This window comes from Microcebus murinus, chromosome 17 (genome assembly GCF_040939455.1).
Source record: "Microcebus murinus isolate Inina chromosome 17, M.murinus_Inina_mat1.0, whole genome shotgun sequence".
Lineage (NCBI taxonomy): Eukaryota > Metazoa > Chordata > Mammalia > Primates > Cheirogaleidae > Microcebus > Microcebus murinus.
In genome coordinates, this window is record NC_134120.1 from 35,701,892 (window position 1) to 35,724,428 (window position 22,537).

General features: G+C 35.0%; 1 protein-coding gene across 7 annotated transcripts in view; it reads left to right on the forward strand.

Annotated features, from left to right (window-relative positions):
* Positions 1 to 22,537, forward strand: part of NOL4 (nucleolar protein 4) — a 347,440-nt gene that overhangs the window by 165,320 nt on the left and 159,583 nt on the right. For 5 of the 7 annotated variants that reach the window (XM_012782596.3, XM_075993566.1, XM_075993562.1 and 2 more), the window contains one exon: positions 15,628 to 15,911. In XM_012782596.3, coding sequence (XP_012638050.1) covers positions 15,628 to 15,911 — 284 coding nt within the window. Of the gene's footprint in view, positions 1 to 11,848; positions 12,566 to 15,627; positions 15,912 to 22,537 lie in introns of those variants that run through there. The other 2 variants (XM_075993563.1, XM_075993564.1) reach the window with 2 other exon arrangements.

Here is a 22,537-nt window from a genome sequence, read left to right on the forward strand (position 1 = left end):
AGAATATTTGTTATCTGGGAATCCTTTCAATTCTAGTTGTGTGTGTGTGTGTTTTCCTCAAATTTAGTCTGATATTACTTTTTGGCTATCCCATTATTATGATAGATATTATATCAACAAAAACAAAATGTTTTCTCTTCTTCCATTGATTTTTTTTAAAAAAATGTATTTCCATTTAGTGACTTGCTATACATACTTGCTTTATGCAAAGGCATATTAAAGCAAGGGCCATACTCTCCATGAACATTTGGGAAAATATGACTTAACATGTGTTAAAAATCAGTGTATAATATAAAGAGTTCTGAATTGTAAAAATCATGCATGTAGAAAATAGAATTAAGGTGGTTTGGAGTCATCAATTTAAATCTTTCGGTACTTGCTGACTGTCTACTACACACAAAGCATTGTGCTACCTTCAAGGCACACAGCAATTAGAAACAAGCCTAACCTCTGTCCTCTGCCCATTTATAATTTAGTAGATTTCATCAGAGGAGGAGGAAGTATTGTCCTTGGAGGGTATTTCTCCTACTTCAGTATACTCTATACGAACACCCAACAATCATCACTTTATTTTTGACACCTCCTAGGATATTTCTTCCGAATCCCATGAACCCTGACCCCCGATAGCTTTCACCTAATACCTATTCTCCAAACCACTTGAGAGCTCCCTACTTTAGAGCTTGTTCCAAGCCACCTTCATCATCATTTTTCTCCTTTTCTCCCTCCTCCTCCTCCCTTTCCGCTCCTCATGAGTGTACTTTCTTTATATTCTACTATTTCCACACTCAAACCACGTCTAAAGCCTACCTTTCTTGAGAGACAGTATAGCATAGCAAGAAGAGTACACAATGGGACATGTGGCATTAAGTGCCAGGTTGATCATTCACTAACTGTGCTAACTTTTAGTAAATCACATGATCTTTTAGATACTCAAATTGGGTCAAATAATACCTATGTATTTTACTTCACAGGGTTCCCAAGAAGTATAAATTTTGTCAGTTGTTAAAATCACTTTCTTTTTTCAGAAACAGGGTCTTACTATGTTGCCCAGGTGGGCCTCAAACTCCTGGGCTCAAGAGATCCTCTTCCCTTAGCATTTTGAGTAGTTAAGATTATAAGTGTATGCCAACTCGCCTGGCTAAAAGTCACTTTTTAAATAGAAAAGTAACAAATATGTTGCTATTCCTCTTCAACAATAGGATTCTAATTTTCTGTACCCTCCAAATACAAATTTTAATATGAGTTTTCTTTTATCTCATATATTTGCAGATTATTTTCTTATAATTATTTTCTCCTATTGATTCAAATCTTTCACAAGTTTCATAAGATGACTTCATTTGCTATTATTCATCCTTGAATGTTAAATACAGTTGTCTTTGGTTATATATATCATATAATTGGTCAACCTGTACTCTTACAATAATAGTGATTTTGAATTTGGTTTTGCAATTCTGAAAACATCATGGTTGTTCAGTTATTGCTCATTGAAAAAAATGTAGGCAAAGGCTTTTGTCACAGTGAGTTAAAGGTAGTAGTTGGCTATTTATAGTGATGCCTCATTTTATGAAATCATGCAAAATTAGTAACCTCAGATTGATGCCTTTCAATTTAGTAGTGTCTCTCAGAGCCTCCTACACCTAAAGTTAACTCTTCTTCTACATAATATTATATCTGTCTTTTTCAGGCTTTTCTCCTCACAGTACCCAAACATGTGTGCACAGCAATAGGATTTAGAACAAAAATGTAATATGAAATTAGGAAACCAGTTTCTAATCCTATGTTTGTCACCAATTTGTCATCAAAACCCAATTGCTTGCCCATTCTTAAGAAGCTGATAAGTTCAGTAATATCACTATTACTGACAATAATGAATTTCAACTCCAGAGAGAGAAACAGTAAGGGAATTTGGTGAAATTGTCTTGGATATCAAATAGTAAATCAACATTATGAAAACAAATCACAAAATATTGTTTATATTAATGTCAAAATTGTTAGAAAACAGAAATCTTGAGGCCAAGGTAAAGCAAATTGTATCATTCGGGATCCAATCTGGAAAATGGAACTCATTCCATGTCATCCATCAGAAATAGTACAAGGCATTATTTACAGAGGTGTTGGTTATGCTATTAATAAGAGAAGTCAAACAAGGGATAGTGAAGCAACCCTGGAATTGATAACAAAAGAAGGCCTCTTTCATAGCTAGAGGTGAAAGGGCAGGGGAAGACTTGGTAATACTAGAGCCCAAGAACCAAAGCTCCTCTATGGAAACCAGATTCACAATAGATGCTTTCTGGCAGGGGCTGGGACATACAGGAATGCACCCCATGCTGGAGACAGACAGACCACCTGAACCTGAGAGTGTGTGTATGTGTGTAGGTGGGAGTGAGGGCATCCTCTCTGTCATATAGTCCATCTCCGCCAGAGTCTCTCATTGTACAAACTCAGTTACAAGGTGATAGGCTGGAAAACCTAGGAAATAAAGTTTGCAAAGGAAGGAAGAGAAATGGATCTGAGCAGAACAGTCAATGACCAGAGTGGGAGATAAGAGAGCATGTGTTGGGGAGCCTTTTGGAGTACTTATTTTAGAATTTGCTTGTTCTAAAAATCCAAGAAGGGTTTGGTGGCTCAAGTTTCTGGCTGTCTCAGAATATTGGCTTCCTCACTGAGTAGTCCTGGCTACCCACTACAGTAGGGAGAAGAACTTTTGAAGGATGAGTGTAGGAAGGCTTAGGAGAAAAACTAAGGGAGTACACATTCTAATCATTCACTTCTAAGTTACTCTAAAAATCTTGGAACTTAATAGGTCTTATATGATCATATGATCGCAAGGTTTTTCCCTCTACACACACTCCCAAAACACAATACATGTCACCTGCTTGTTAAGGGCCGAAAATACCAAGAGGAAAAAGCCTCTCATTCCACAAATAGAGATAAAAGGTTTAAATTACAAGTGCCTAGTTGAAGGAACATTTTTCTGTGGGAGAATTTCAGACAAAAGATAATCAGTCAATCCATCTGTCTATCTGTTCCTCAGTAAAATGACTTACAGAGCTAGTGTGCACACAAATAGCTAGAGGGATTAGCTATCAAGAGGGGAAAGAGGACATGAGGAACCCAGAGGACAAACTCTGAAGATTGACAGTCCTCCCCAAGGCAATACTCTTTCACTATGTGAGCAAAACCAGCAGTGACTTCATTACATATGAACACCTAGGAGGTACACAGCTCTGCTTTTTAAGGAGTGCAAAGGCACTTGATTTCGCAAACATACACTTGACCCCTTTAAGATCATCTTTCCCAGGAGTTTGTTAATCAAGGTAAATCCTTTTCCCTGAGAGAAAGTGTTAAGCTCTTCAGTTACATATTTGCATTTAACTCTTTGGGCAAAATCGTATCCTTTCATGAGTCTTTTTAAAAAATATGGGGCCACTCTGGCAGTAAGTACTTTTGTTTATTAGTTTTGATGAAGGGAGAGAATATTTGGCTTTGGCTTGTTTTTTTGAAATTTTCTCAGAGAGTTATAAAATGAGATTAAAATATCCTCAGATTCAGTGTTGGTGAACCCAGATTTAAAGGCTGGTAGTCATATTTCATTCTCTTGATATTTACAGTTATAATTGTATATTTAACCAAGTAGTTGTTGGATATTATCTACATTAACTTCTCCCATGTGGCCCCTAAGCTCTTGTATGATAAATGTTTATAGATTCCCTGGCCCCAGTCAAGATAAATTAAACCAAGATTTCTAGTCTTTGTTGGGTTGGAGGTTTTAGTGCCCTAATCGATGTATATTTTTAACAATGTCCCCAGGGAATTCTGAAACAATTAAAGTTTGAGAACCAGCTATCATTTGAAATATATTTGAATAATTTTGAATGGTATTACCTGTCTTAATACACTATGAAAAATTCTTTATGTTTGTCACTATATTCATTTTTTGTTGCTGTGTAAAAATTACCACAAACTTCACAGCTTAAAACAACACTCATACCTCATAGTTCTATAGGTCAGAAGTCCAGCCAGGCAGTTTGGCTGGGTTCTATCTTCTTGGTACCAAGACCAAAATCAATGTGTCAGCCTGGCTAGGCCCCAATTTAGAACCTCTGGGAAAGAACCCACTTCCAAGCTTAGTTGGCAGAGTTTAATTCCTTATGATTATAGGACGAAGTCCCTGTTTCCTTGCTGGCTGTCATTGGGGACCTCTGTTAGCTTCCAAGACTACCTGCATTCTCTCCTATGTGGCCCCTTCTATCTTGGCTAACTTTTGTGCTGTGAGTCTCTCGGACTTCCTTCTCTGCCACTAACTGGAGAAACCTTTATGGTATTAAGAGATCATGTGATTTGGTTGAGGCCCATCTAGATGATCTCCCTGTTTAAGGTCAACTGTACCATATGACATAACATAGTCACAGGAGAGATGTCTCTTCATATTAACAGGTTCTGAAAATCAGAGTGTAGAATCTGGGTGGGGGACATGTTTAGAATATTTTCTTTGACATTCTCTAGGCAGGGGTCCTCAAACTGTGGCCCGTGGGCCACATGCAGCCCACCTGCTGCCACTGCCTGTCCTGCTTAGCAGCCGACTCGTCCCAGGCCCACAGTGCGCATGTGTGGAATGTGCGCTGCACTCTCCAACGGCCCTCCAACGGGCTGAGGGACCTCTGTTTAAAAAGTTTGAGAACCCCTGCCTAGTGCAATAGTCATACATACACAATAAGTAACTCAAGAACATATATAGAGGCACAGGAAGACATATAGTCTGTTTCTCAAATAGATAGATACTAACTAGGCATGTGATTATGAGCTACTATAATTGTTCATATTAACAGATAGTTATTGAATATTCACTATGTGTTAATTAAAAATTGATAAAGGAATAAAAGTGAAACTTGCTTTCCAGTAGCTTTCATTTCATGCTTAAATACCTCCATAGATAGAGAAACTTATTTGATCTCTTGAAAATTTTATCAGAATGATTTCTCATATATTGTACAAAATAATTGATTCAGTATAACTTCTAATCTTTCATTTTCTCTGCTACTGACAAGTAATAAAAACATATGAAAACCTTCAAATATTTGATTCAATTATATCTCTCCCCATAGTCCCTAAAAGTATTCTCTTTATAGGATTAGCATCCCTTAGTTCTTTGACTATATTTTATTGAATGGCCCAAATCCCTTCAACTTATAAATCATATTTTTAACTGAACATAGTCAACTCACTTAACATTTCTATTACTTGTTTCTTTTTTTTTTAAAACATTTCTACTAGTTTCAGTGTGGCTGGTTTTGCACTGACCTGAAATGTAGGAACCTCTCTGTTAGTTTCTGGTTTTCTCACTAAAGGAATTGTTCTGTGTCATGGCGTTGAGTCAGTGTGTCCACCGGGGAGAGGAGGGTCAAAGGTTTACTCTTCCACCATCTTCCCTATCTTCCTTCCATACAAGGAATAATGTCATTCCTTGTTCTATAGTTTTCTGTAAAGTAAAACAAATATTATGTATTTTTTAAGATTCCTCTTTCGAGTTTATAAAACTGTATTTGGCTAAATTAAGAACAAGAATACTAAAAATGGTTATCTGTTAGATGAGAACTGCCTTGTCTTCAGATTGGTACTATGGCTAAGAGAGAAGTAGCACCACTTATCAGTAACTGACTTGGAGCATACATTGCATCGAGATAGGCAGCAGGCACAGGTACTGTCTGTCAGTGGCATTGTAGCTGAGCTTTTAAGAGTTCATTCCATTATTTTTTAAGGTTACTATTTTGCCTGTGATGGAGTAGTTAAGAGCAATAACTCCAAGGGAAATTCTCTAACTGCTTCACTTCTTTTACTATGTTGAGATTTCCTTGATTAAAATTAATGTCGTATGTGAAAATACTGTAGTATATAAAATATTCTGAGGTCTGTAGGTGGTGCTATCAGAGGCAGAATTGGCAATAAATGTAGTAACAAGTCAAAAATACATGTCTCTTCCAGTGAGGACTAGTAACTATACCCTGTAGAATTAAAGGGATCTAATACAATTGATCTACCACAGTGAGGTTGGCAAGCTTCTCAGAGTTCTGCACTTTATCAAGATCTTGAGATCAGGCACTTTGTTGGCAAACTGAGTATTCAGATTAACGTGGTAAAAGAAGCACCCAGAACCCAAAATGAAGCATTGTTAAGATCACTTTCTACTGTTGTGGTTTTTTGGTGGACATAGACATGGTATGAATACTTTCAAGCACTGGGCTTATTATGAAATATTTATCAATATCATCCTTCCTCCAACTTCTGTTAAAAAATTCTTCAAACTGGCTCTTTCAAGTCTCCATGACATCTGACTACTGCCAAAAAATGATGCAAACAATAACCTTAGCCTATCTTTGTTCAAAGGAGTGTATAAAAAAGGACTTATTGCACACAGTCCAGCCCATGTAGTAGATTTCCCTCTCCTTTTGAGTCTATCTATAAAGGCAACTGTACCATTGTGAGTTTCACAGAATCATGGAAACCAGGCTGACATTTTAAATTCTCAATTAATTTTTCATTAAAATTTATTTTAAGGTAGTAGATAGAGATTTAAAAAGGAACTATTGTATGGTACAACCTGGTCCTGTATCACTGGGTCCTAAACAGACCCGTTTCTACATATCGCGCTTTCACTTGATGAGGAAGGGCTATTGAGAATGTCTAAATATAACATTTAATGGATCAGGATGGTCCTCAGTTTATGATGTCCAACTGGATAAGGAGTCAGGAACTGTTCTCAGTAGGAAAATTCATCCAGTGAAGGATGCAGGGCCTTGCACTAAAACTTCAGTTGTACTGACAAAAATTCCTCTGTTGAGGATTACTCCAGGCTTCATACACAATCTCAATCTGCTACAGATACCTAGAGTAGCATCTGATTTATTCTGTCTTCATGAAGATCAAGTGGAAAAGCCTTTTTCACTCCAGTCTGAACCAGATGAAACGTACTAGGCGATGTGCCTTCTTCGTGATAGAGAGGTCAAGTTCTAAGAACTTACCCTTCACTTTGGAGGGGTATAAAGATATGCTACAAAACAGTAGATTCCCCCTCACCAAGGAGACAGGCCTTGATATGTTAGTTATCTTCTATCCTTTGTTATCATATATCTTACCAAGCTAGACAAGACTCAACCATTTGTGCTTTCCCAAGCATGGTTTCATCATTATGTGGAAGTATGGTGATGTCTGTTAGGATATGATTTGGCAGTTGGCAGTTAAAGTCCCCTGTGAACTAGGTTGTAATACAAGAGCCAGAAAGGTAAGATGATCCTGGAAGATGAGCATGAAGGTGAAAGTAAATGCTTCTGGTGGTCTGGTTGGACAGGAACTCAGAAAAATGTATTAGGTATTATAGTGCCTGACTTGATGAAATGACTGAGGGAATTATAATCTAAAACAAGCCTTCAAAATGGTTAACTGACAGAAGAGAAGCGTGGCTTCTGGTGACATCACCATGCATGAAGGGTGATCCCAGGATGGGGGTGGGAGGGTTCTGTGAGGGGTTTAGCCACCACAACAATGCTTGCTACAAGGGTAAACTTGAAACTAGCCAAGGTCTTATCCAGCTCCAAGACACTTGTTTCGAGATACTTCACAGGCTTGTTGCAGTTGGGTCTGTTTTCTTTCATTGCTTTTCAGCTTTTGAAAATAAAGTATTTCCTGACTTCTTATTGGCACAAAGAAAACCTTTTGATTTGTTATTTGGCTAAATGCCAATTTAGGGCAACCTTTTGTATCATTTTATCTTCAATTAGAACATTTATTTGCAGAAGGATTTACTCCAAATCTGTGACATTTATTCATATAACTTAGTTATCAGTTTGGGATAATTAATGATTACTCCTAAGCCATTTCTTTGATAAATTTTCAAATAATTTTATAATAGACTGACTTTATAATAATATTATATGACACTATTTCTTGTTTCTATTGTCCATTCAATGAGTTTTCTGGGGCATATCTCTCTAGGGATTAGCTGTCAGCTTTCTTTGAAAACACTGACCTGGTATATAATGATTGTCTTATATTCACTTTAACTCTAACATGAGATATTATCATTGTATATACTGCTTGTTGTATGAGACATGACATCAAAAAGTCCACAGTATTGTTTTAGTTTTAAGTTGTGGCAGTAAATAGCTTCATGAGTGAGTTGCTAATGCATGAATTCCACACAGAGCTGCATTAATGCATTATATTAATATTATCTGTGACATTGCCTTGCTTTATCTAGTTCTATAATGTTAACTTTGTGTAAAACACTAGGCTGAGTTCCATAGATGAGCACAAAGAAATAAAATATGTAAAATACTTACCTTGTGGAAATTTACAGTCCAGTTGGTAAATAAAACAGATTTTAAAAGTCACAAGATGACAAGGTGTTGTAAGGTGAATAAACTAAACCTACCTTGTCAGCAGTGAAGTTAGGGATATGAAAACCTGTGAGTTATGATTATTATTGTACTATTTAAGACAAGTGGAAATAAGTAGTGTGGCACCTAGTTCAAGAACACTTCTGTTGGAGTCCATAGCTAGATCAGTGCTGTGACTTGGAAGGGAAAAATATATATACACAAAAATTTTTTTTCTCTTATCTCTAAATAAAATTTAACTTTTTTCTTTTATGACTGTAGGCAATAAAACACAATGGTATTCACACTGTGACTTTGTCAACAAAAGAAATCACAGGTATTTTGAAATCACGTTGTAAAAATATCAAAATATGTTTATGCATATGAATATCATTTTCTATAAGCTAGTTCTGTGAAACCCTAAACAAGCTAATGGGTAAGCATGAAAGTAGTATAGTCTTGTTCCTCAAAGGACATTTAATTCAATGACAGACCACGTATATGACAGTGGTCCCACAAGTTTATAATACTGTATTTTCACTGTACCTTTTCTGTTTAGAAGTGTTCAGTTACACAAATACTTGCCACTGTGTTAAACATGCCTATAGCACTCAGTACAATAACACGCTGTGCAGGTTTGTAGCCTACAAACAACAGGCTACACCGTATAGCCTAGGTGTGTAGTAGGCTATACCATCTAGGTTTGTGTAAGTTCACTCGATGGTGTTTATACAACAATAAAATCACCCATTGACACATTTCTCAGAACACACCCCCTTTGTTAAGTGATGTATTACTGTATTTTGCAATTTGTTTAGACAATTAAGAAGCCATTGACAGGTTATTGCATAATAGCCGTTTTAAAAAACGAGCCATCTTGGAATTGGGAGAAAGTTTTGTTTTGGGTCAGTTGAGAGTGACTTAGAGGTGGGAACAGATATAAATAGACTTTTCTTGGACAAGACTCACATAATAAGCGGTTTCTCCATGTACCTACTGTGGGAAAATAACTGATGTTTTCATAAGTGATCCAGAGAAAGAATACATAGCAAAATATCCACAGTTCTCTACAATATACAATTCTTTTTCTTAGTATGTAGAATGTACTCAATTTCCTGTCCACTTCCAGCTTTTCCCTGTCTTTGATGCTTTTTATTATACACTCTCCTGAACAGGAATAATCGTTATCATCACCATTATACACTAATACACATCTCACCTTCTTCAACTGCCACCTCTTGTAAAAGGCCTCTCCTGATACCCTCTTCATCCCAAGCTATGTACGGGTGGCCTTCTTGTTTCTGAAGAACCTTGTTTATTTATTATGCCTTATATGAAACTCTCATGGAACAGATAGTCTTTTCTACCTTGCACTGTAATTCTTATGCTACAATCTAAGTTAAGAGCAAATTCCAGATGGAGTCTCTTTGGACTCACAGTGCCAAGAAAATTGTCCTGTATACAATAAGTGTTTGGTTAAATATTTTAAAACAAATAATCTAAGCAATATATTTTATTTCCTCTTTGGTAGGTCAGAATTACTTTTATTATTTACTTATAGCGCTGCAATTTAGTTGTATGTTTTCAAGCATCCAGTTTATGTCTGTGCCTTCTCTATATTACTTCCTTAAATTAGATCCCATTCTTTTACTGAAAAAGAATGGATTAGGAACTACAAGAGTAAAGGATCACCCTTCTGTAGAATTAATTTAATATTTTATTATTTTCTTGCCCTCGATATTTTTCTTGCCCTCAATAAAATCAGTTTTATCATTTTAAAATCACTGTCCTTTAACTTTTTAGTACTAGTAATACATATATATATGTACTCCCATCTACATTTATTTACATCAGTAAACTTCTCTTTAGTATGAATGTTTTGACTTTAAAATGTGTTATTATTCTTTTGCACACGTTTAATATAATGTTACTAAATACTATATCCATGGCTGGGCACGGTGGCTCATGCCTGTAATTCTAGCACCCTGGGAGGCCGAGGTGGAGGATCACTTGAGGTTAAGAGTTCAAGACCAGCCTGAACAAGAGCGAGACCCCGTCTCTACTAAAACTAGAAAAAAATTACCTGGACAACTAAACCTATCTATAGAAAAAAGTAGCCAAGCATTGTGGCTCATGTCTGTAGTCCCAGCTACTCAGGAGGCTGAGGCAGAAGAATTGCTCGAACCCAGGAGTTTGAGGTTGCTGTGAGCTAGGCTGACGCTACGGCACTCTAGCCTGGGCAACAGAGTGAGGCTCTGTCTCCAAAAAACTAAAAAAGAAAAGAGAAAAAAACCCTATATAATCCAGATTATATTTTGTAAATACAAGCAAAAGTAGGAGATATTATTTATCTTTTTGCAGGTTTTTCTAGTGTTGATATTTTGAAAATAGTGGACTTTTATAGTCAGGAATTGAATTTTTTTTGCATATGAGATAACAAAAGCTAAAGCAAAAGGAAGCTATATAAATAATCAAGTATTAAAAACTGTGTTATAGGCCTGGCCTGCAATCCTAGCACTCTGGGAAGCCAGGGAGGGAGGATTGCTTGAGCTCAGGGATTCCAAACTAGCCTGGGCAAGAGTGAGACCCCATCTCTACTAAAAATAGAAAAATTAGCGAGGTGTCCTAGTGTGCACCTATAGTCCCAGCTAGTAGAAAGGCAGAGGCAGGAGGATCACTTGGGCCCAGGGATTTGAGGTTGCAGTGAGCTCTGATTGGTGCTACTGCACTCTACCAGGGCAACAGAGAGATAAAATGGAGAAGTCATCACAAGGTTTTCAAAAAGGAAAATGAGAAAAATGAAGAAGGAAATGTCTAGGTGACTAAAGCACCTTAAGGCAGAAACTGGGGACTGCTGCAAAGGATCAGCCAGACTAGATGGCTGGTTGTAGAAGGAGCTGTGAAGAAAGATGTAAGGTATGGTCTAGTATTGAATACACTTCCTTTTCTTTATAGTGGAGCCTATAACCGGGTGAAGACACAGAACAGAGATCAGGAGGGATAAAGGGAAGTTACACTTAAACTCTTTATTCTGCAAATAAATTTTGAAGAAATTTTTAATTTTTTTATTCTTTTTTGGATATTGAGGTACTAATCTTTTGAGCAAAGTTATTTACATTTATATTTTGGATTTAATCCTTAGTTTTATGATGAAATATTAAAGGGAATTTTTCTAATTAGATATCAAAGGATGGACTAAAGGTGGAGAATTGTGGTACGTGTGGGGAAAATAATAAAAAACATTTTGGACCCTGTGAACATCTGACCTGGATTTTAGAACTAAACTCTAAACTTTCAAGTACTGATTTTAAAATGAGGATGATATATATATATATGAATATATATATATATATGAATATATATATATGTGTGTATGTATATATATGTGTGTATGTATATATATGTATATACATTTTTTCCTATTAATTTTGCCCAAGGCACTTGGCCTAAAGGCCATAATAATGAGCTACTAGAAGTAACTGAATATGAAAGTGGGTCAGGTGCTTTGAGAAATTTTATATATATATACATACACACACACACACATGCACACACACAAATAAATATGTATGCACACAATTACACACATACATCAGACATACTCTTTTAATAGAGAGAGAGCTAATTATTAAATCTGGTGCTGATGAAACTACCTATCTACAAAATGCTGGTAGAAAGTGAGAAATAAACACAGTATTTCTAGGGTCTCTATCAAATGATGGAGGGAATGAGGAATTGGCAAGGAGAAAGAACAAAATGAATAGTCTGCCTCTGATTGTGTGACTAGATCTTCTAGACAAGAAGGTGCGTGAGCTGAGCTAACTTAGCTTAGAGAGCACAGTAAGTCTCCACAAGACTAAATCCATCCCATCAAAACTAAACATCCAAACAATTTAAATCCCAACGTCCAACTGCTCTCCTGATGTCACTAGATTCCACACTATCCTGTCATCACATTCCACATTCTCCTCTGTTGCTAGGTACCCTGGGCACTCTTGTTTTCCAAAGCTTCAGGTGCTGTTTTTGCTCGAGACTCAAATACAGAGTCTTTGGTTCAAAGGCTATGGTACCCAGGCTGAAACCTTGAGAGAAGAATTATCACCCTGGGCCAGAGAACCTGGAGGCTATACCCACAGATCTAAATACTACACCTTCTGTGTAGCGGCCACTCAGGATGGACCAAACTATGTTGGGTAAGGAAGCAGATTACCCCTTTAAAGAGATGAACTGAGGTGAATTGGTTACGATAAACACGAGTCTAAGGTCTGTGACTTTAAATTCTTAAAAAAGTATCTGTAAGGAAGAGAGAATAAAAACTGTTAATGTGGTTACATAAAACTCAGCAATATAAAATTGTTAATTTATCCTCAGTTTAATGTTTGCTCACTGCTCTATATTTTTAAAATAGAGATATCAAAAATTTTGTTTTAAATTTGGATTTATAAAACAGTGTCATGAGACATTATTTTTTTTACCATTTATATTATAAAGCATGTGGGTGAATATATATATTTGATGTAAATTATTTATTCTCCATAAAACATACTGATTTTCTTGGGAATGAAATACATAAAGCTGTTGAATTTAGTTACCTTGGTAACATCTGGAGTGAACTACTCCATCTAAAAATATTTTCTCTCTTATTGTTTATATTTTATTCTGAAATTATAAATATATGACATTTGTTAAAGCCTCTTCTGTTAAGTGATAATGTTTATCTTAACTAAAAATGAATAAATAATATACTATTACTAGATATATATCATGATTTCAGATTACAGAAAAAGATATAGCATGTTTAATTTTTAACTGTAGTAGAAATTGGATTTGTTTTAGGGTAGTGTAGAATTGGTTTTAAAATATATGTATTTAGAGTTCTTTAATAACATACTGTTAAAGCTTTCGTATATGAAATGTTTAGTATATTTTTAAAAGGATTTTAGTATATAAATGTTAAATCACTTTTTTAATGAATTAAAAATTCTAATTGAGTATGTCCATTGTGATTTTCTTTGGACTTCTTGGAAAAAATAATTTAAGTAATTAGAAATCACCGTTCACATTTTAGCATAAGAATTTGAATTGGCATAAAAGAACACACCTATTATCTAAATTACTTATACAAATCCTCCCCTTAATTCTTTATTTCAAAGCCCTAGACATTTCATTGTTAAAAGAATAGTTTTGATTTCTAAAATTAATAGCTATGAAAAATGCAATGTCATATTATTTATGGTCAGTTACCTAAATTTTCCCATGTATTCTTTTCTCTCCATATAAACTCTTTTTTAATGGGTACATGAAATGAGTAATTTGATAGAATTTTGCTGTTTGAATACATTTTAACTTTTTCACAAAATAGTTATGGAAAATTGTTTTAAAATGTTATTTTATTAAAAATTAAACTCAAATCTAATGCCCTTTGGCTTCTAATTTTTTGCTACAAACCTGAATCCTTGCCTATCCCATTACTCATCTTACCTGTTCTATTCTTACATCTTTCTAGTTCCCTCCTCTTTTTTTGCATTGACACTGCTTCAATTTGAGTTTTCAAAGATACCAACTTCTATGACTCCTAGATCTCTTAATTGCTCTCCCCATCTTCCATTTTGTCCCCTTCATACCATTCTACTCATCAGAGTCAGAATAATCTCTTCAAAACATATTTTTTTCCATGTTACTTTCCACAATAAATTAAAATTTCTCCTATTTGGTCTTAGGAGAAAATCCAAGCTCCGTGATATACAAAACATTCCCCCTATTATTTTCTTTCTCCCTTTCCAAGGTTATATTTCTTTACTCTCTCTCTCTTTTTTTTTTTTTTTTTTTGCACTCAGTGCTCTAATTTTATTTCTCACTTGCCATGCGTGTCCCTTTCTCTGTGACTTTGCACATGCTGATCCCTTTATGCTCTTCCTCAACTTCTACACCTGATTAAGGCTCACTCACCTTTGGAATTCAACTCATACCACCTTCTTTAGGAGCCTTCTGTGATGCCTTTACCCTTTGCACTGGATCACTGCCTTTTTGCTTTGCATTTTAATTGCATGTTTATTTTTCTGTCTCTTTCATTTATCTGTGAACTCATTGAAATCAGTCTCTATAGGCCAAATATTTAACTCCACATTGGCCACAGACAAATCACTTAATAAATGTTATTGAATAAATGAATGAACAGGTAAATTATAGTACTCATTCAGAATTTAAATATTATTTCCATCAATATAATTGATTAGAAGGCATTAAATATTTCATTGCACCCTGCAAAAAAAGCATACTTGAAAATATCCAGAAAACAAAAATATTGAATGTTATTTATCTTGCTCATCCATATTTATGTGGTTTCATTAACAGTTTTTAACTAAAGGAAGACATTTAATACCTTTGCCCATCATAATTCTTTAAAATTAGTAGCAAATTACTATTATATAAATGAAGATGAAATTAATTAAGAGAAATAGAATATTATTTTATGTAAATTCTATGTGTTTTCTTTTTACAAAATTGGGATCATACTGGCCACATCCTTTTGTAGCTTGCTTTTTCCTCTTAATATTTCATAACTCATGTGTCCTCATGCCTTAAAATGAAATACTGAATAACTGCCTAATATTCTAACCATTCTAATATTTAGTAAGCCAATCTTCTATGTTTGGTAATTTCTTTCTTTTTTTTTTTTTCTATTATAAACAGCACTGGATTAAATGCCTTTTTACCTATGTCTTTTTACCTACATAGAGATGCACACAATGATGAAACTCCTTAGGCTTCAAAGTCCCAGAAGTGTAATGACTGGAGCAAAGTATATGAGCACATTTAATGTTTTAGAAATAAACACTCATAAAGCTTGTGCCAATATGCAACTCCGCTAGCAGGATAGGTGATGCTTTTTATCTGAAAACTTTCACCAAATCTGCAGATTCTCACTGGAAAAACAAAAACTATTTACAAAATAATTGACAATTATATTATTCTCTTCGCTTAATTTATTTTTCTTTGAGATTGCATTTGAGATTGAACTGTTTTCTCCATTTTATCTTCTTCTCCTTGTTTTATTTCACTTCTTGAGCCTAAAAGTACATACTAGATTAAAAATATAGTTGCTTCACAAGTTTATTGCTAAGGTTAAACTACACATTATAAGTAAAATTAATTGGCACAGTGCCATGCACATAAGAGCTCAATAAATGCTAGTTGAGGTAGAAACTGAATAGTATATTAATTCAAACCAAAATATAACTTTTTTTCCCAACAGATGATTCTGCTGCGGAGAGTTTTAATGGCAATGAGACTCTGGGGCACAGTTCAATTGCTTCAGGGGGAACACAGAGCAGGGAGATGGGAGACTCCAACAGTGATGGCAAAACTGGGCTGGAGCAGGAGGAACAGCCACTGAACCTGAGTGACAGTCCCCTGTCTGCACAGTTGACTTCGGAATACAGAATAGATGACCAGAGCAGTAATGGAAAAAACAAATATAAGAATCTTCTAATTTCGGACCTCAAGATGGAACGAGAGGCGAGAGAAAATGGAAGCAAGGTAATGATCTCAATACAATTTTCAGAGAATTTTTAGGTTGGTTATGAATATCACAGAGAAAGAGCTATATATACAGGCAATATAAATTATTGTCAATAAAAATATTTTAAACAAATCCCACTGACATGTTACCAAGAAACTTATAAGATATAATTTCAGGAATAACAGTGAGTAAAATGGATCATGTCTCAAAGCAGTTGGTGTTTTTCGATATACAAAATCACTTGATTTAATATTTCTCATTTATACAATCTATTTATGAATCTGTCTCTGGGAATTTGTTGAGCTCAGATGTGAACATTTCAGCCTCAGTACACAATTTTGGACTATTAAAATGCTACTATCTAGTTTCTCCCAGGTTGGATAGGTGTATGTAGCAATAAAGTCTCAATTACATTTTCTAGTTTGCTTTAGTGACCCGGGACCTTCAGCCAGTAAGTAATTCCTTCATGAACACTGGAGAACTGTTAGGTGTTAGAGTCCTGGATGAAATTTGTGGATTAAATAACTACTTGAAGAAGTAATTTATCATAAATTATATTATACAAAAGACAGAAACATGTTTCATACATATTATCTAAATTTCTAGATTCTTTATATTACAATGTTACAACCCCCTCCCATTCCCAATTGATTTATTTTTAAAAATTCAGCTTAAATTTCTACTTGTTTGAGATAACACATGCTGGTCATTTTTTACTCTCTGATTTTTGAAGGTATACTTTGGAACACATGAGGAGTTTTATGAAATATACCTTTTGACTCCCTTCCCCTACTCCTACCTCTAAATTGGAGTGGTAGAACTGGATTTTTGACATAGATCCTAACAGCAAAATGTCATAATCTGGATTAATTTCTGAATTCGCTGAGGTACTGTGCTTTCTAAATTGGCTCTATTTAAATCTTCTTGCGTGCCTGAGAGTGTGTCGTTTTATCCTTTTTTGAGCGAGTCACTAGACATTAGCAGACACTTTAGCACTTCTGCCAGAGGGAGGCCGCCATGGTAAATGCACACGTGTCCTCTTCAGTGGTTTAAAGCCAGATCAAACAAACACAAATGTGTTTATATTTGCTAACATGATCTGAATCACTGTGTTACCTTTTACAGAACAAAATAACCCTTAAGTTTCCCTGCGCTGCACATAACCCTGTCCTTATAAAGCTTAAAAAATCATGAAACGTCTTTTTTATGCTATATGTCTATGGAATTTTTTTCTAAAATTATTCAATGGTTTGCTCTTCCTTTATCCCCTTGTTTGATATTACTCTGGGAACTATGCTCATTAAAACACATTCTTGCCCACATTAAATGGAACGGAGTGACTTTTCTTCCTCTAGGAAAATGGCATTATGAAAAGCACAGATTGTTTATGCTGCCTGTGAGGGTTAAAATGATAAATGGTCATAGGGGATAAGCAGAGACCCCTAAGACACTTAATGTTTAATGGTTTGGTGAAGGAAGAGCCGTTCCCTGAAGCAACTAAGAAGTAGCCAGAGTGGTAGAAGAAAAATCTGAAGGGTATAGTGTATGGCAAGTAAACAATGTCTACCTTTCAAGGAGAAAGTGGTCAGCTCTGATGGACAATGTTGACCAAATCAATAGAATGAAGATAGAAAATAATTGAATTTGTGAGAGAAGTTTTGGTAGCACATAATCCAGAGGGACTATGTTGATTCATTTCCTCAAAAAGAGCATATTAAATACCTAGCAGTTATGTAGGATAAACATGTATAAAGATCTAATGAACAACAGGGGGCCTATAGCTAATAATATTGTACTGTATATTGAACATTTGATGAAAATAGATTTTAGGAGTTCTTTCCACACACAAAAGTGGGGTAACTATGTGGAAGGTGATGGATATGTTAAATTGCTTACCTGTATTAATTATTTCACTATGGATAGGTATATCAAAACATCATGTTGTATATCTTAAATATATGCAATAAAGAAAGAATATCCAGCACACTCACAGCAATGGAGTACATAACAGAAAACTGACAGAAATAACAGTCTTTATCCATAAGGTCCTGGATATATATCTATATAAAGAGACATATAGAGATATACCTCTATAGATATATCTAGAGAGATGTATATACAGAGAGATATCTATATCTAGGTCTAGATCTATCTATCTATATATATATATATATAATTTGGGGAAAGAGGATACATATGACTAGAGAAATTTCTTAGTGCAAGTACAGACAAATATTTATTCCTATGTTAAAACATTAGATGTTCAAGTAAGGAAATTCTATTTCTGTTGAAGTAATGGTCAAAACAAGCTTCCTAGAGGAAGTGAGCCTTGAACTTTGAAGTAAATGTAAGATTATCATTTCTTTTTTTCAGAAGAGGACTATGACCAAGTCATAGTTTCCATCTATATTCCAGGCCCTTCACAATAGAAGGGTAGGGAACGATTGTTCATTCTGAGCTAACTATGGCTTCATAACATGGCATTTGAGAAAGAGCCTGGCACCATTTTATGCAAGATAAAGTATTTGCCACCAATTAATTTATTCTCCAAATATTTACTGAGGTATTCCTACATGTAAGGTACTGTTATAGCAAGAAAAATATGTAAATGAGAAAAGCAGGGTCCTTGCCCTTCAAAAGTTCATAGTCTAGCAGGAAACAGTGATGAATTTGTGATTAGAATCTGATTCTATAATTGATATGATGGATATATGGCAGGGTGAAATGGGAGAACAGATGTGGGGTACCCGGGACTAGAGTGATTCTTAAGGACACTATTATAGACAGGTTGATGCCAGAGATGAGTGTGGAAGGACAAGGAAGAGTTATTCTGATGGGGACGATTATTTATGGTAGAGGATTAACCATGTTTTGAGCCATAGAGCCATGAGAGAGCATACCTGGCATGGAGATTTGCAAGGAACTTAGCATGTCCTCAGCAGAGAATATATGTGGATGAATGAAGTATAAATAGGCTTCATTGTGTCCAATAGGTAGAGTTTAATATGGTAAGGTTGTGGTCAGCTTGGAATTTTAGAAAGAGCATTCTGGCAACATTGTAGTGAGTGAATAGAATGAGGACTGGGAAAAATAAAAAAGCAGAAAATTGATTAAAGAGCTATTGTGGCACTCCAGGAGGACAAGAATGACAGTTGGAATCAAATAAATGGCAATGGGAATGGAAAATAGAAATTTAGTAAAAAAAAAATATATATATATATATTTAACATGGTACTTTTGTTCTTTAGACATTGTATTTGCATGGTCACCTATATAACTTCCATAGGTTGTATATTGCCAAACTCCTTGGGTGTGCTTTTCATGGAGACTATAGTGTGAATGGCCTCTTTAGCTCTCTATATCTCATTTGTTATGTACATTCTGTGAATGTAAAAATAAGGCTTAGCTAGCTTATTACAGTATACCCAGCACCTAGCTTAATATCTGGTACATAGTAGTTTCTGAATATTTTGAAAAACTACATAAAGGTTTACTGAATGTAGGAAGAAAGGCATAGAAGAACATTCTAGAATGACTCCAAGATTTTTGGCTTGGTTGCCTGAGTGGATGATGATTCCATTTACCAAGATACAGAATGATAAACATTTAAAGAAGCAGGTTTTGACATGTAAGGTTTAGAGTGCCCATGCCATGCCCATTGGATATGTTTAATAGGCATTGGGGGTATATGTGCCAGCACAGAATAAAGGTATAGATTGAATAGAGAGATATTTGAAAGATTTCAGAGCAGAAGGTACTGCTTAAAGCTGTTGTGGTTGGTAAGATCATCTCGGGAGATCATAGAGTGAGGAGAGAGTCAAAATATGTCAACATCTGGAATGCTAGCCCATTAGGAACAAGTGGCATAAAAGGAGTTTGTGGAGGAAAAAGTACCCAGGAAGAAAATGAAGGCAGCCAGATAAGAAGAAGATATTGTAGAAGCCAAAGTATAGGGAATTTCAATATTGATGTAAATGATTAAGTGATCCTTAGATGAAGTGACATAGGATGATGGTTAGGAGAGTGAATGATAAGAGTTGGATTCAAAACATATGGCCAAAGAGTTAGTAGAACTAGTGGGAAATTCGATAGAGGCGAGGTAAGCAAGGTGGATCATTTTGATTGTGAAAGAAACTGTGTCTGTAATTTTGCTTTAGGGATTATTGCTGCATTCTGAATCCATATGTAGAGTGCTCCAGGCTTTGGATCAACATCCCCCCCCCAAGGCCATCAGATGAACTTCATACTAAAATTCATTCAATCAGTACTTCCCTTTGTAGTCCTTAGAAATGTTTCATCACTTCTGTGCGACCTTATAAAGTGACGCTACCATCAATTTCTTGTAGGGACATAAAAGCTTAATTACATAGAATCTCTGAAAAGCTTAGATTCCTGTGAGTTTAATGTTGACCTGTTTCACAGTGTTATTATGAATAAAATCAAACAAAAATGATTATAAAGCATTTAAAAATTGAATAGTGAATAGAAATGCTTAAAAGGAATAGCTGAGTTGTACTATGCCATTTAGTGACTGCTTATTATTACGCAAATTCACTCAGTAGACTAGTGGGGAATCATGCTAACTAATCTAAAGACTGAACATATTGCATAGAAAGAGTTTAGGCGATATTTATTTTCTACTTGCTGATGGCTACATTTTAAAGAACAGCTAATAACATTAGAACTCAGAAGAGAGTAGAAATGATGACAAAGAACTTAGAAATAAAGACTCATGAAGAAGTGTTAAGGGACCAGCTATGCAGAAAAAAATAAAAGACTGATCAGACACAGATTCAGGTATAGATATGTTTATGATTATTAATCAATGAAAACAGAAACGCTCATAGAATTCTAATGGCAGGAAATGTATAGCTTAAAAAAAAACTGTATCATTGACTTTTTTATTTTAGTTTTATCTTTTTCTTTTAGTATTTGTAACCCAGTTGCATTTTACTTAATATGATGAAATATTCTGAAACAATCTCCTAAAAGAATATTGTTTCACATAATAACTGTGGTAGGAGGGTGATGATTGCTGGAGAGTTAATGTGCAACCACGGTTGCTGCATATTTGGGTTTGGGGTCAGTTCCCCAGATCACTAAATCTTCACTTTATATAGTACTATTGTTTTCTTCAGTGTGTTCCATGTGACATTTCTTCCAATTAACCTTTCTTTTAAATTATTATCAAAATGGATATTACCATTCAATTAAAGTTTATAAAATCTTAATCATAATTACTGTTAATAATTGCTATATAATTTTATTTAAATATAATGAACAGAAGCAGCACATTTTTTCAAAATATATCTTAAAGATATAATGATTGTAATGATTTTGCCATTCAAAAACTAAGAGCAATGGACTGACTTTTCTAATATTATCCAGGACTATTGTAGTCTTTGTTATGTGGATGTTCTAGCTCATTATTGCTTCAATTTGAGATTTTCCCGATATTGGGCTTTTAGGTGTTTTGTAAAGCTCTTGGTCCAAATATTGTTTAGGATAGAAATGACAGTATATGTTCTTATATACAGGGTAGAAACAACAATAGTAAATGTGTATAATATGTGCAAGATATTGTCCTGGGAGCTAGAAGGACAAAGGGGAAAAAAGTCTCTGTCATTAAGAATTCACAATTTGGCCAGAAAGACAGACACATAAATCAATGAGTGTATTATAATATCGAAATTGACCTTTATGTGAACGTGTATTCTTGGCCTACTAACCATATTTTGGAAGATTCCTGAGTCAATTCTTATTGATTAAATAGAAGAGGGCCACTTGACAATGAGAAGTAGGGAATTCCAAATAGAGGGAATTTGATGACCAGAGCATTAAGGTAAGGACTAGAAATGTTGAGGATGGAAGTGATGAGACTAAGTCTGGAGAGGTAGGATAGACTGTCAGACTTTGAATGCCCTTTTTAAAGCTTAGATTTCACTCTGTTGTTGACAAAGAATCACTTTAGGATGTAGGATAGGAAAATAGTATGGTCAGATTGTGTTTTAGGGGAGATCATTCTGGCATTTTTGTTACAAGATGATTTAAGTGTCAGAAGAAGGGAGAAGGCTGCTAACAGAATGAGGGCCTTAGTGAGGTGATAGTAGGAATGGAGAAGAAAGAATAGGTTTAAGAAATATTTACAAAGTTAAATGGGCAGAGTTAGGTGTTTGATTATATAGGTAGTAGAGGGTATAAAAGCAACTAATAGGCACAGAGAAAGGGTATATTAGTTCTGATATTGTGACGCTCTATCAACTCTAGTAATGAATATTATGTAAAACTTTCATATTCATAAATCAAACCAACTCAATGTGGTAAGAACAAATATAATTATCAGCTTCACTTAAACAATAGGAAATAAAATCTGATGGATGGTAAGTGATTCAACTGACATTATTTAAGCAATTAATTAAGTGATAAAACCTTATATTGAAACCAGGTCACCTGACTCTGCAGCCCATATATGTATTTTTCACTACATCCACTCTGGCTGTAGCTGTGTGAGACTAGTCATTTCTATGGACCATGTGGTAACTGTGACAGACAAGCTAACCAGAGAGGCATAGTGTGTAATACAGTAAGTGGATAGTTCCTTGATAAATGGTCAATACTTGCATAGTGGCATTTCTTATGCAAA